General features: G+C 47.1%; 1 protein-coding gene across 1 annotated transcript in view; it reads left to right on the top strand.

Annotated features, from left to right (window-relative positions):
- The window catches only part of elp3 (elongator acetyltransferase complex subunit 3), a 63,513-nt gene extending 56,480 nt beyond the window's left edge, over nucleotides 1-7,033 (top strand). Inside the window, exon 15 of the mRNA XM_042333688.1 lies at nucleotides 6,799-7,033. Within this exon, the coding sequence (XP_042189622.1) occupies nucleotides 6,799-6,875 (77 nt within the window). The 3' untranslated portion in view covers nucleotides 6,876-7,033. The remainder of the gene's footprint in view (nucleotides 1-6,798) is intronic.
- The last annotated feature ends 8,870 nt before the right edge of the window (nucleotides 7,034-15,903 follow it).

The following is a 15,903-nucleotide window of genomic DNA, read 5'->3' as shown; positions in this document are numbered from 1 at the left end:
GGATCCGGCAGCCACGGCCTTTGGGGGAGAGAATTCCAGGTTCCTACCACCTTTTGAGTAAAAAAAAACTTCCTGATTTCACTCTTAAATGGCCTGGTTCTAATTTTCAGACTGTACCCCTTGTTTTGTATTCCCCACCAGAAGAAATAGCTTCTCTGTATCTCCCCGATCGAATCATTTATTATCTTAAATAACTCAATCAACTTTCTAAGCTCAAGGGAATCCAAGTTTACGCCGCCTTTCCTTGTAATTTAACCCTTTTAGGCCTATTAACATTCTGTTGAACCTGCGCTGCACCCCCTCCAGAGCCAATATATCTTTCCTGGGGTGTGGTGCCCAAAACTGAACGCAGTCTCCAGATGGGGTTTGACTAACGCTCTGTACAGCTGAATCATCAGTTCTTCCCCTTTGTAATCCGGGCCCTGAGATAAAGGCCAACGTTTCATTCAACTTTTTAATAACTTTTTGCACCGGGGAACTAGTCATTAGTGACTTGTGGATATGGACACCAAAATCTCTGCTCCTCCACAATTCTTAATTTCTCCCCAATAAGAAAATTTTCTGCTTTTTCCTTTTTCAGTCCATTGTGGATGACCTCACACTTCCCTACATTGAACTCCATCTGCCACAGCTTTGCCCACTCACCTAATCTGTCCAAATCCCTCTGTAACTTACTCCCATCTACACAGCTTATTGAACCTCCGAGCTTAGTTTTGTCTGCAAACTTGGATAGAAAACTTTCTATTCCTTCATTCAAGTCATCTATCTATATATGGCGAATAGCTGTACAAACCCCTGGGGGACGCCACTTGTTACGTTCCGCCAATCAGAGAACTTTCCTTTTATCCCTCCTCTCTGTTTCCTGCTCCCAACCAATTAACAAACGACTCCATGCGCTTCCATTTTTGCTAATAATCTTTTGTGTGAAACCTTATCTGAAAGTCCATATAAACGACATCCATAGACACTCTCTTATCCACCATTTTAGTGACCTCCTCAAGACATTCAACTGGATTAATCAGACACGACCCACCCTTCACAAACCCATGCTGACTCTCTTTGACGAGCTCTTACCTGTCCAAGTGTTCAGTCACTCTGTCCCTGATGATGGATTCCAATATTTTCCCAAAACTGACGTTAAGCTGCCAGGTCTGTAGTTTCCTGGTTTCTCCCTCTCTCCCTTCTTAAATAATGGGGTTACATTTGCAATTTTCCAATCTAAGGCCACACTTTCTGAATCTAGTGAGTTTGGGAAAATTATGATGAATGGATCTGCAATTTCCTCTCCCATTTCCTTTAATACCCTGGGGTGAAAACTTTGTCTATCTTGAGTCTCATTATTATCTATAATACCATTTTTTAAATTTATATTAATTTTATTAAGCATTTCTCTTTGACTTATTTTTGGTTCCCCTATACGGCTGATATTTTGTTCCGATCCTATATGCAAATATTTATTTAACTAGTCAGCCATTTCCTTATTTTCTGTTAAAGTCTCACCTACATCTGCCTTTTACAGACCCACATTCCCCTTGACCACTCCCTTTTTCTTAATATAATAATAAAAGCTGTTACTATTGGTTGTAGTATCCCGTGCAAGTTTATTTTCATGTTACTTTTTGCTCCTCATTACTTTCTTTGTGTCCCTTTATTGGCTTTTGTGGCACTCCCGTTCCTCTGCATTCACACTTTTTCTTGCATTTGAGTAAACCTTTTCCTTTAGCTTGATACGGTCTTTAATCTCTTCTGTCAACCATGGTTTCTTAACTGCACGATTGGAGCTTTTCCATTTCGGGGTCTTTACCTTTTCTGCATTGTATGAAATATATTTTGAATACTTCCCATTTATCTGCGAGTTTCCCCCCTAACAGTTCAGCCCAGTTTACTGTGGTCAATTTATTTTTCATCCCATCGAAGTTTGCTTAAATTACTTAAATTTGAAAGCTTGGCTTAGATCTTTCCCATTTCCCACTCAAATTCAATGTCAAGTTCAATCATATTATGATCACTATTTGCAAGATGTTCCCTTACCAGCAGATTGTTGACTAGTTCTGGCTCATTACTCATCACCAAATCCAATGGCTTGTTCCCTGATTAGTTCTAAAACATATTGTTCTAAAAATCTGTCCTGAATACATTCTGGAAATGTGTTGCCTTTACTACCTGAGGTGTCCTGCTTGTACCAGTCTATGTGAAAATTAAAATCTCCCATTATAACCACAGTGCTTTTGCGGCGTGCTTCCCTCATCTCCGTACTTACACATTTCCCCACGACACCACAACTCTCTGGAGGTCTGTAGATTACTGCCAACAGAGTTTTACCTCCTTTGCTTTTCCTTAATTCTACTCACAATGTTTCCACAACCTGATCGCCCTGACGGAAACCTTTCCTTAATAGTGTATTAGTGAAATAGTGTATTTTATCAATGTTGAAACACTTCCTCTTTTCCCAATGTCCCTGTCTTTCCTAACGATCTTATATTTAGCTCCCGGTCCTGCCCGGCTTGTACACAAGTCTCTGTAATGGCTACTACATCGTATCCTTTAAGCTGAATGTGTGCTTCACATCCACTCATTTTATTTCTTACGCTACATGCATTTGTCTACATAACTCTTACTCGGGTAACTGTTCCCAAATGCCTATACGCTCTGATTCTTCCTACACTTTTTGACTTGTTACACCTTTAGTAATAACTTCCTATTACCTTTTTCTTTCCTGTAGTATTTATGCCTTTATCACTATTTTTATTCTGACTGTTGCTCTCATCCTCATCCTCTCCTTGCTTTATGTTTTGGTTTCCAGCCTCCAGCCGCCTCCCCCTTCCCTGTGTGTGAGACAGACAGACAGACAGTGACTGTGGGACAGTGTGACTGGACAGACTGCACAGTGTAATATTCGGGGAGGTCACAGCACACAGGATGAGCCAGGACCATACAGGATGGGATGGGGATCATTAGTCAGAGCACTTGTAACATCTGTCACCCCTTATCTTGTAATTACACCACAGGCTCCTGTTAGTCACCAGGAGCCTCAGAACCGCAGTATTGTCAAACTGACGTCACGCTCTGCGTCAGTATGTAGATGGGCTGCTGCCGGGAAGAGGGTTTGAGGAGGGTGTATGTGCTGATGGGGAGAGCATTGGGAGTCTGGCAATGTCCTTCCTGCTCTCTCTCTTTTTCTCCCTCCCGCCCTCTCTCTCTTTTTCCTTCTCTCAGAGTCTGCACACGTCTCAGAGTCACAGCATTATACTAGGAGAGACTGGAGTAAACCTCCAAGCTGTGATCGGCTGCAGGAACCAAAGTTTCATCTCGTTTACAATAAGATTGAGAGTCCTGTAGTGTATTTATTAGAGCGTTCGCCTCGCAAGTGAGAGAACCCGGGTTTGATTCCTGGGCAGGGTGAACCTTAGGCAAGTGTCCTTACTCCACACATCTGTTTACCCAGCAGTAAATAGGAACCTGGTTATTAGTCGATTGGCGGATCGCTTTTCGGGGGTAATAATACCTCCACCACACATAAAAAATTGGTCACTCAATCCACGACTTTGTGGATCACTGCTTTGCACAATTGGCTGCCGCGTTTCACCCACAAAATACTCAGTCAACCCACTTTACAGTATATTCTGTGGAGCTCCTTGAGACGTCTCGAGGATGTAATAAGGCGCTGTATCAAAATCAAGGGTTATTATTATTTATTAAGTTCAGCTTGAAAGCACTTTTCACTGCCCAGAGCAACCGTGAAGTGTTTGAGAAGTCTCAACACCGTGACAATAATAGCAAATGCAAAGATTATTCTAATAATAATTATCAATAACAATCATAATAATAAACCTTACATTTGGTTCCCAAAGCACTTCACAGAATTTACCGTGTAATAGAGTGACTGTTGTATTTTATGGGCAAACACAGCAGCCAATTGCACACAGCAATGTCTCACAAACAGTCATGGAGTGTGTGACCAGGTTTACTGGGGGATTGTTGGCCAGGACCCGGGAGAGAGAAACTACCTTCTATTTTCAAATAGTGCTATTAACCTCAACAACAACAACTTGCATTTACACAGCGCTCTCCACGCCGGGAACTGGCACCTGAACAGGCACAGACGCAGCCCTAGTTTTAACATCTCACCTGGTGGACAATTTACCTTGTTGAATCCTACAATTTTCCAACATGGAAGGAGGCCATTCAGACCCTCATGTTGGCGGTGGCTCTGAAATGCCGTCTGTTTACTCCCGCTCTCCTGCCCTCTCCCCCACTCTTGTTCCTTTCTTCAATTTGATACACACCGGGAGGACGTTCAGTGAGCTTCGCAGGCTTTACTGTAAAGTGTAGTGACTGTGTGTACTGTAGGCGAACAGTTCAGTGGCTGTGTGTTTGGCCTCGAGCTGGTGACACTGGCTGGGTTGCCTGACATCAATGGGGTGTGAAGTGTTTGCGTCAGTGGAGCTGCAGTAATGATATCCTGTGCTCAAAGAGACAAAGTGCCGGACCAGCTGCTTGTTTCTGGGTCGAGGTGAAGGCCGTGTGGCTTTGGTTAATATGGTTTCGCTCTGTAACCGTGCGCCTAATACTCTGCAATTAGGTGAGCAGAGTGCGTCCCTCCCTCAAACCGCAACCATTCCACACGTAGGGAAAATTCAATCTGAGTCTGCTTTGTAGATTAACGATAATAATAATCCTTGCACTTGATACAGCGTCTTATCATCTCAAAACACTTCACAGAATATACTGTCAAGTGAATTGATTATATTTTGCGGGCGAAATGTGTAGCCAATTGTGCAAACAGTCATGGATTGAGTGATCAAATTATTATTATTTTTTGTGAAGGGATTATAACCCCCAGAAAGCTATCCGCCAATCGACAAACAACTGGGTTCCTGCTTACTGCTGAGTAAACAGAGGCGTGGAGTAAGGAAACTTGCCTCGGGAATGGAACCCGGGTTATCTCGCACTCGGTGTCTGTGTCTCTCACTCAATAACTGTCTCTCACTCAGTGACTGTCTCTCACTCAGTGTCTGTGTCTCTCACTCAATAACTGTCTCTCACTCAGTGTCTATGTCTCTCACTCAGTGACTGTATCTCATTCAGTGACTGAGTTGCTCTATCTTTGCCCTTCACACGTCCAGCCTGTCTGCTGTTTGGCACGAGGCGTGAAGCATATGGCCATATTGTACTTCATTAAAGGAACATCAGTGCCCTGTGCTGTGAGTGTGTGTGTACGAGCTGTGCCGTTGGGTAACGAGAATAATGAATGTGTTTATCTGTGTTTAAAATAATGAGGGGAAATTGACAAGTTAGAGAGACTCTTCCCTCTGTGAGAGAGCAGCCATAATCAGGGACACGATCGTACACTGAGGTGAGCAGGAAAGGTGTCAGCCTGGCTCAGCGGTAATGCCCTCACCTGAGTCAGAAAGTTGTGGCTTCAAACCCCACAGCAGCACTTTAAACTCACCGTCTAAGCTGATGCTCCAGTGAAGTGCTGGGGAGATGCTGCAGTAACGGAGTAAGAGAGAAATAGATAATTATTTGGGGAGGACAAGTTTCCAGGCTATAGGGAGAGCGCGGGAGAGTGGGATAGATTTGGAAGCTCTTTTCAAAGAAGCGGCACAGACACAATGGGCCGAATGGCCTCTTTCTGTGCTGTATAATTCAATGAGACGCTTCCTTCGGATGAGACGTTAAACCAAGGCTCCGCCTGCCTGTTCAGGAGGAAATTAAAGATGTTAAAGCTATTCGAAAAGAGAAGGGAGTTTCTCTCTCATTGTTCTGGCTGACAATCTGCTGGATAAAATCGGTGGCTTCAAGGCTGTGCGTGAATTGGCTACACACAGTCACTGCGCTTTTACCATAAATCCTGTGAAGCACTTTGAGACGTTGTGACAAAGCAATAATAATAATAATAATCCTTGCATTTGATATAGCGCCTTATCACATGGTTGAGCCGTCTCAAAGCGCTTTACAAGATGTACTGTACAGTGGATGGACCGTAATATGAAGTGTGAGGATTATTATAGTTGGGTTCAGGAGTTTAGAAGGTGGGGAGAGCGAGTGAGGGGAGGAGGAGGGGTGGGGGAGTCCAGAGAGGTGGGTGGGGGAGCGGGGAAGGTAATATATGGCTGATAGCTCAGCTGGCGATGGCGAAGTGGATGGAATGAGGGACACAGAGAACAGTCAGGTTTGTTTTGAGTTTCCAAGCAAAGCGATCCTGTACGGTTTGTGGCTTTATGTTATTTTGCCGCAATTGTATTCCTGAGATGAGGCGTTGGGGCAAAATTCTGGGATTGGCTTCTCGCTCGTGGCCCTGTGTTACTGCCGGGCTGGCCTGTGATTCACAGCGAAAGGGGGGGAAGGGGGGTGGGAGAGGGGTATGGAGGGGAGGTGAGAGGGGGCAAGGGAGAGGGGAAGAGGGGGGATTGGGGTGGGGGGAGGGAGAGGAGCGATGTGGTCACTGGCTCCTGGTGAGGTGCTCCAACCTGTTGCAGTGTGAGCGATGCCGCACTGATAACCCACTGACAGTCATTCCTTCCCTCATTGACTCGCAATGTCTCTCTGGCAAATAGAGAGCATCAGAGTGTCTACCCCTGAGCTCCTTGAGCTGTGCGGACAGATGGCTTTCTCTCTGTTCCTTCTCTCTTTATCATACTTCGGTTTCTTCCCTCACTTTTAATGGTTATTATTTTATCTGGAAGAGTTTTGTTATGTTTTCTTTCTATCCGGCTCTCGGGAACTCCATCCCTGAGTCCCTCCCTCCCTCCCTCCCTCTCTCATTCAATATCCATCTTGTGTTTTGTCTCTCAGGTGTGGGGACCAGGAATTACTACAGGAAGTTGGGCTATGAGCTGGAGGGCCCCTACATGGTGAAGCGGCTCAACTGAACCACTGGTCCGGAGAATGTCACCGCGGCCAACACTGACCACCGTGTCTCTGCTTCAGTCTGTGTCAACTCGGCATCACCACCCAGGCTCCTCTCGCTCCGTCACAGTGGGGAGACTGTCTGTCTGTCTGTCTGTCTGTCTGTCTGTCTGTCTGTCTGTCTGTCTGTCTGTCTGTCTGTCTGTCTGTCTGTCTGTCTGTCTGTCTGTCTGTCTGTCTGTCTGTCTGTCTGTCTGTCTCTCTGTCTGTCTCTCTGTCTGTCTGTCTGTCTGTCGCTCTGTCTGTCGCTCTGTCTGTCGCTCTGTCTGTCGCTCTGTCTGTCGCTCTGTCTGTCGCTCTGTCTGTCTGTCGCTCTGTCTGTCGCTCTGTCTGTCGCTCTGTCGCTCTGTCTGTCTGTCTGTCTGTCTGTCTGTCCCTCTGTCTGTCCCTCTGTCTGTCCCTCTGTCTGTCCCTCTGTCTGCCTGTGTCTCTCGCCCTCAGACTTAAGATCTGGAGGTTTGTGTGTTACTGAGCTGAGTAATTACGGAGTTCTCTCGCCTGTGTTTCCGCTGCTGGATTCCGTTGTCTGGCTCAGCGTCTGGGCCCTCGCTTCCCGGGGGGCGTGGGGGCAAGTAAGGGATGAGTAGTGAAAGGGGGGGGTAGGGAATAGTGTATTCAGGCCCCGTGTCAGAGCGTTAAATTGGACTGTGAGCTCCAACTCCTGAGTGGGTCCAGAACTAAGTGACTGAGCCAAAATCTCTCTCTTTCTCTCCTTCCCCTTCCCTTCCCCCCGGTGAGGATGTCACGAGGGAGGGGGTGGGGTCAGAGCTCCTTGTTCTCGAGGGGGAAAGAGTTAGCCAGGGCCAGAGCCTCCGGCCGTCTCGAAGGTTCAGTGTTTTATCGGCTTGTACAGTTTTGAGGATTATAATTGACATTGAATCTGGTCACAAATGTTAATAAAACTGTTAATAAAATCGTCGACAATGTAATTTTACCTTATTGACAAGTCGGGAGAAAGCTGGTTACCGTATTATTATTATTAAGTTGTAAATTCACCCAAGTGTCTTCCAGGTTCCTATCAAAACCACTTAGATTTATTTGCACAAGTTGTATTAATCATCTGCAACTCATAACCCTGTTCCCCGCCTTCCATTAGTCCTCAGTTACCGGTTGCGCTTCACGGGAAACGTCACCACATGTGCACTTACCGACTGCAGTAATTACTTGGTTGCAGTGTAGATTATTGATTAAATCATATTTGACATGACTTATACAGTTTGCCCCTAATTCAGACTGTAAGTCATATCGAATGTTATAGTCCCGACTGATACGACTTAGTGAGTTTTACTGGACTTGCATTTGATACACCATCGGGAGGATGTCCCAAAGCTCTTCACAGGATTTTACCGTAAAGTGTAGTTTCCATCATTAATGATTGTAAAGTGTCGTGACTGTTTTTGTAGGAGATCATGGCAGCCAGAGTGGGTTTCCGTGAGTGTCAGATACCCGGGCGACTAAAAACATAACACACAAAAGGTCCCATTTGTTATATTGTGGGGATCACATCACAATCTGTCACCAGAGAGACTGCACCGAGTTCTGTGGAATCCTGTAGGTCAGTGGTTAGAACACTTGTCACGCAAGCGAGAGGACCCGGGTTCGATTCCCAGTCAGGGCAAAACCTCAGGCAAGTTTCCTTACTCCACACGCCTCTGTTTACCTGGCAGTGAGTAGGAACCCGGTTGTTAGTTGATTGGCGGATTATTTTTCAGGGGCTAATAATCCCTTCAAAAAGAATTTGAAATTAAAAAATATTAATGTCACACAATCCCCGACTGTTTGTGAGATGCTGCTGTATACAATTGGCTTCCGCGTTTCGCCCCCAAAATATACACTTTCTGTGAAGCACTTTGAGGTGTCTCAAAGACGTGATAAGGTGCTTTATCAAAGGATTATTATTATTGAGGCTGTGAGAGAGACTACACTTACGGGAAAGTATGGTTCTCTGATGTGAGGAGAGGATTTCTGCTGTAAAATGTCAACCCTTTGGTTGTAGTAGTCTAAAGGTGTCTCAGGAAAAACAAGTCCAAACCTTGTTTCAGTAAAATCAAAGGTCAACATCTTTCGAGAGAATGTGTGTGACACAGAAATGCCGTGTTGGGGTCATCGAAATCACAAAATCTCTACTTTCTCCTGATTGTAGAAATACTGTTGTAATTATTTGGTAAAAGTAATAACACTCAACCCACCCACTCACTCACACACTCAACCACACCACTCACCCACTCAACCCACCCACTCACTCACCCACTCAACCCACCCACCCACTCACCCACCCACCCACCCACTCACCCACTCAACCCACCCACCAACCCACTCACCCACTCAACCCACCCACTCACTCACACACTCAACCCACCCACCCACTCACCCACTCAACCCACCCACTCACTCACCCACTCAACCCACCCACTCACTCACCCACTCAACCCACCCACCCACTCACCACTCAACCCACCCACTCACTCACCCACTCAACCCACCCACTCACTCACCCACTCAACCCACCCACTCACTCACCCACTCAACCCACCCACTCACTCACCCACTCAACCCACCCACTCACTCAACCCATCCCACTCACTCACTTCCCCCCACCCACTCACTCACCCACTCAACCCACCCCACTCACACACTTAACCCACCCACTCACTCACACACTCAACCCACCCACTCACTCGCACACTCAACCCACCCACTCACTCACACACTCAACCCACCCACTCACTCACACACTCAACCCACCCACTCACTCACGCACTCAACCCACCCACTCACTCACACACTCAACCCACCCACTCACTCACTTCCCGCCCACCCACTCACTCACCCACTCAACCCACCCCACTCACTCAACCCATCCCACTCACTCACTTCCCGCCCACCCACTCACTCACTCAACCCACCCACTCACTCACCCACTCAACCCACCCACTCACTCACCCACTCAACCCACCCACTCACCCACTCAACCCACCCACTCACTCACCCACTCAACCCACCCCACTCACCCACTCAACCCACCCACTCACTCACACACTCAACCCACTCACTCACACACTCAACCCACCCACTCATTCACACACTCAAACCCACCCACTCACTCACACACTCAACCCACCCACTCACTCACACACTCAACCCACCCACTCACTCACACACTCAACCCACCCACTCACTCACCTACTCAACCCACCCACTCACTCACACACTCAACCCACCCACTCACTCACTTCCGCCCACCCACTCACTCACCCACTCAACCCACCCACTCACTCAACCCATCCCACTCACTCACTTCCCGCCACCCACTCACTCACCCACTCAACCCACCCCACTCACACACTTAACCCACCCACTCACTCACACACTCAACCCACCCACTCACTCACACACTCAACCCACCCACTCACTCACACACTCAACCCACCCACTCACTCACCTACTCAACCCACCCACTCACTCATCTACTCAACCCACCCACTCACTCACACGCTCAACCCACTCACCCACTCACTTTTTTCTCACTCCCCGCCCACCCACTCATTCACCCACCCACCCATACACTCACCCGGCGCCCACCCACCCACCCATTCACTCACTCACTTGTTTGTTGTTATCCCAGCTGCTTGTTTCTGGGTCGAGTGAAGGCCGCGAGTCTTTGGTTAGTATGATTTATATTTTCATCCAGAACCCTGCGCCTCATACTCTTTAGAATTAGGTGAGCCGCAAAAATTCCATGGAAACCTGAGTCTGGTTTATAGATTTGGTTAATAATAGTAGTTCTTGCACTTGATATAGTGCCTTAGCACATCATTGGGACGTCTCAAAGCGCTTCACAGAATATACTGTAAAGTGAATCGGTTATATTTGTGGGGCTACACGTGGCGGCCAATTGTGCACAGCAGTGTACCCACAAACAGTCGTAGAATGAGTGACCGAATTATTATATATTTTTTGGAGTGATTATTAACCCAGAAAGCAATCCCTTAATCGACTGACAACCGGGTTCCTACTTACTGCTGGTAAACAGAGGTGTGTGGAGTAAGGAAACTTGCCTAAGGTTTCACTGCCTGAGAATCGACCCCGGGTCCCACACACACTGAGCCAGACTGGGAGAGCACCAGCACTGACACGATGGGGAGAGAGCAGGGAATGGAGTTAAAATAATAATAATTCTTACATCTTTCACATCGAGAGGGTATCGCAAAGCACTTCACAGGATTTACTGCAAAGTGGAGATTTTTTTTGTAGGCGAACACGACAGCCAATTTGCAAAGGAAAGTCTCACAAACAACCGTGAAGTGAGTGACTGATATTATTTGGGGGATTGTTGGCCAGGATCCGGGGAGAGAGAAACTCCCTTCTCTCTTCGAGTCATGCCAGGGGATCTTTAGATGAAAGACTTTGCCCTCAGCACTGTCCTGTGCTGAGTGTCAGCCTGGACTGTGAGCTCAATAGCCCCCATGTGGGGCTTGAACTCACAAACCTCTGCCCCAGAGAAGAAAGTGCGATGGACTGAGCCAGGACATCACTGCACACTTACAACCCAAAGCCTTTCCTATTGATTTACAAATGGTCGGTACAAAGCGATGTGCCTCCCACGGTCAGTCAGGCGCTCTCTCTAAGCCTGATCTACCCTTTCACCTGAAAGACTGGTCTGGATTGCCTGGGGTTCCTCTGAACTTTAAAAGGTTTAGCTGAAGGTGAGAGGCGCTGGGGGAGGGAGAGGGGATGAGGGCGGGGGGAGAGGATGAGGGAGGGGTGTGGAAGGGGAAGGGGATCAAGGGTGAGCGAGGGGAGAGGGGATGAGGGGCATCAGGTATCAGACTCTGCCACTGTTAAGTGCTCCGAAACCCTGTCCTGCGCTGTATAAATGCAAGTTGTTGTTGTAAAAGACACCGGGGCTGAGCAATCAAGGAGAAAATATTAATAGGAGGATATCTCAAAAGCGCTTCACAGGATATACTGCAAAGTGTAGTGACTGTATTTTCTGGGCAAATACGACAGCCACAGTAATGTCTCACAAAAGCTATGAAGTGAATGACATACTTTGAATATAAGGGCACTTGATGCTATTCACAAAAACAGTCACTGCATTTACAGTACATTAACTGTGAAGCGCTTTGAGATGTCGTCCGGACGTGAAAGGTGCTATATCAGATGCAAAGATCATTATTATGCCTCTGTGCGTGTGTGAGTCCACTCGCCCCTCTCTGGGTGAATTTGTACCCCTCAACAAGTCAACCCTTCCCGCATCTTTAACCCCTTGTAGCAGTGCTGACCTGGTTCAGTCTCACCTGAGTCACAAGGTTGTGCGTTCAAACCCCATGTCAGGGTTTTGAGTTCAGTCGAGACTGATATGATTACAGTCCTGAAGGAACTAGATAACGTAGACCATGGTAAGCTGTTTTATCTTGTACTGAACAGTAGATCCCGAGGACACGGCCTGGGATTGAAGGGGAATAAATTCAGAAAACTGCGGAAACAGTACTTCAGTGAGTGAGTAGTAAACGTGTGGAACAGGGAGATGGTGGAAGCAGAAAGTACAAATGAGATGGATTTCTGTTAGGAAATAACATCTCACGATACGGGGTATAGTTTGGGACGCGACATGTCACTGCCAGGACGGTGGAAGGCAAACTAGATGGATCTGGGTCTTCTTTCGTCCAGGAAATTCTCATGTTCTTATGTTGCTCCAGTGAGAGGCCAACGAGGCTGAATCATTGGGATGTTTCCAAGGAAGAGAGAGAGAGAGAATGAAGGAAAGAAAGAGGAATGTCCATGTGCAGGTGGGATATGGAATTCTCAGCTTGGTTTGGATAGTCTTAAACACAGTCATGGGTTTCCGCACGTGTCAGACACCCGGCTGCCCTAACCAAACAGCAAAAAACATAGGGAGAGGAAAGACAGAGAAAGACGTCCTCTATTTGCACGTTATCCCAGCAATTGGAGCCTTTTTGGAGTCCCTGTAGCTCAGTGGTTAGAGGACTCACCTCACAAGTGAGAGACTTGGGTTCGATTCCCAGCCGGGCCAAACCTTGGGCAAGTTTCCTTACTCCACACGCCTGATAATAATCCCTCAAGAAAAAAACAATAATAATTTGGTCACTCAATCCACGAGTGTTTGTGGGCCACTGCTGCTTCACATCTTCGAGACGCATTGAGACATCTCAAAAACGTGAAAAGCGCTTTATCAAATGCAAGGATTATTATTATGGAAGGGGGGTGGGAGAGGGGTATGGAGGGGAGGTGAGAGGGGCAAGGGAGAGGGGAAGAGGGGGATTGGGGTGGGGGGAGGGAGAGGAGCGATGTGGTCACTGGCTCCTGGTGAGGTGCTCCAACCTGTTGCAGTGTGAGCGATGCCGCACTGATAACCCACTGATAGTCATTCCTTCCCTCATTGACTCGCAATGTCTCTCTGGCAAATAGAGAGCATCAGAGTGTCTACCCCTGAGCTCCTTGAGCTGTGCGGACAGATGGCTTTCTCTCTGTTCCTTCTCTCTTTATCATACTTCGGTTTCTTCCCTCACTTTTAATGGTTATTATTTTATCTGGAAGAGTTTTGTTATGTTTTCTTTCTATCCGACTCTCGGGAACTCCATCCCTGAGTCCCTCCCTCCCGCCCTCCCTCTCTCATTCAATATCCATCTTGTGTTTTGTCTCTCAGGTGTGGGGACCAGGAATTACTACAGGAAGTTGGGCTATGAGCTGGAGGGCCCCTACATGGTGAAGCGGCTCAACTGAACCACTGGTCCGGAGAATGTCACCGCGGCCAACACTGACCATCGTGTCTCTGCTTCAGTCTGTGTCAACTCGGCATCGCCACCCAGGCTCCTCTCGCTCCGTCACAGTGGGGAGACTGTCTGTCTGTCTGTCTGTCTGTCTGTCTGTCTGTCTGTCTGTCTGTCTGTCTGTCTGTCTGTCTGTCTGTCTGTCTGTCTGTCTGTCTGTCTGTCTGTCTGTCTGTCTGCTGTCTCTCTGTCTGTCTCTCTGTCTGTCTCTCTGTCTGTCTCTCTGTCTGTCGCTCTGTCTGTCGCTCTGTCTGTCGCTCTGTCTGTCGCTCTGTCTGTCGCTCTGTCGCTCTGTCTGTCGCTCTGTCTGTCGCTCTGTCGCTCTGTCTGTCGCTCTGTCTGTCGCTCTGTCTGTCGCTCTGTCTATCTGTCTGTCTGTCTGTCTGTCTGTCTGTCTTTCGCTCTGTCTGTCTGTCCCTCTGTCTGTCCCTCTGTCTGTCCCTCTGTCTGCCTGTGTCTCTCGCCCTCAGACTTAAGATCTGGAGGTTTGTGTGTTACTGAGCTGAGTAATTACGGAGTTCTCTCGCCTGTGTTTCCGCTGCTGGATTCCGTTGTCTGACTCAGCGTCTGGGCCCTCGCTTCCCGGGGGGCGTGGGGGCAAGTAAGGGATGAGTAGTGAAAGGGGGGGGTAGGGAATAGTGTATTCAGGCCCCGTGTCAGAGCGTTAAATTGGACTGTGAGCTCCAACTCCTGAGTGGGTCCAGAACTAAGTGACTGAGCCAAAATATCTCTCTTCTCTCCTTCCCCTTCCCTTCCCCCGGTGAGGATGTCACGAGGGAGGGGGTGGGGTCAGAGCTCCTTGTTCTCGAGGGGGAAAGAGTTAGCCAGGGCCAGAGCCTCCGGCCGTCTCGAAGGTTCAGTGTTTTATCGGCTTGTACAGTTTTGAGGATTATAATTGACATTGAATCTGGTCACAAATGTTAATAAAACTGTTAATAAAATCGTCGACAATGTAATTTTACCTTATTGACAAGTCGGGAGAAAGCTGGTTACCGTATTATTATTAAGTTGTAAATTCACCCAAGTGTCTTCCAGGTTCCTATCAAAACCACTTAGATTTATTTGCACAAGTTGTATTAATCATCTGCAACTCATAACCCTGTTCCCCGCCTTCCATTAGTCCTCAGTTACCGGTTGCGCTTCACGGGAAACGTCACCACATGTGCACTTACCGACTGCAGTAATTACTTGGTTGCAGTGTAGATTATTGATTAAATCATATTTGACATGACTTATACAGTTTGCCCCTAATTCAGACTGTAAGTCATATCGAATGTTATAGTCCCGACTGATACGACTTAGTGAGTTTTACTGGACTTGCATTTGATACACCATCGGGAGGATGTCCCAAAGCTCTTCACAGGATTTTACCGTAAAGTGTAGTTTCCATCATTAATGATTGTAAAGTGTCGTGACTGTTTTTGTAGGAGATCATGGCAGCCAGAGTGGGTTTCCGTGAGTGTCAGATACCCGGGCGACTAAAAACATAACACACAAAAGGTCCCATTTGTTATATTGTGGGGATCACATCACAATCTGTCACCAGAGAGACTGCACCGAGTTCTGTGGAATCCTGTAGCTCAGTGGTTAGAACACTTGTCACGCAAGCGAGAGGACCGGGTTCGATTCCCAGTCAGGGCAAAACCTCAGGCAAGTTTCCTTACTCCACACGCCTCTGTTTACCTGGCAGTGAGTAGGAACCCGGTTGTTAGTTGATTGGCGGATTATTTTTCAGGGGCTAATAATCCCTTCAAAAAGAATTTGAAATTAAAAAATATTAATGTCACACAATCCCCGACTGTTTGTGAGATGCTGCTGTATACAATTGGCTTCCGCGTTTCGCCCCAAAATATACACTTTCTGTGAAGCACTTTGAGGTGTCTCAAAGACGTGATAAGGTGCTTTATCAAAGGATTATTATTATTGAGGCTGTGAGAGAGACTACACTTACGGGAAAGTATGGTTCTCTGATGTGAGGAGAGGATTTCTGCTGTAAAATGTCAACCCTTTGGTTGTAGTAGTCTAAAGGTGTCTCAGGAAAAACAAGTCCAAACCTTGTTTCAGTAAAATCAAAGGTCAACATCTTTCGAGAGAATGTGTGTGACACAGAAATGCGTGTTGGGGTCATCGAAATCACAAAATCTCTACTTTCTCCTGATTGTAGAAATACTGTTGTAATTATTTGGTAAAAGTAATA

The sequence above is a fragment of the Callorhinchus milii genome, unplaced genomic scaffold (assembly GCF_018977255.1).
Source record: "Callorhinchus milii isolate IMCB2004 unplaced genomic scaffold, IMCB_Cmil_1.0 Scaffold3, whole genome shotgun sequence".
Classification (NCBI taxonomy): Eukaryota; Metazoa; Chordata; class Chondrichthyes; order Chimaeriformes; family Callorhinchidae; genus Callorhinchus; species Callorhinchus milii.
The sequence above is the reverse complement of the archived record's forward strand: the minus strand, read 5'-3'. Positions and strand labels throughout refer to the sequence as shown.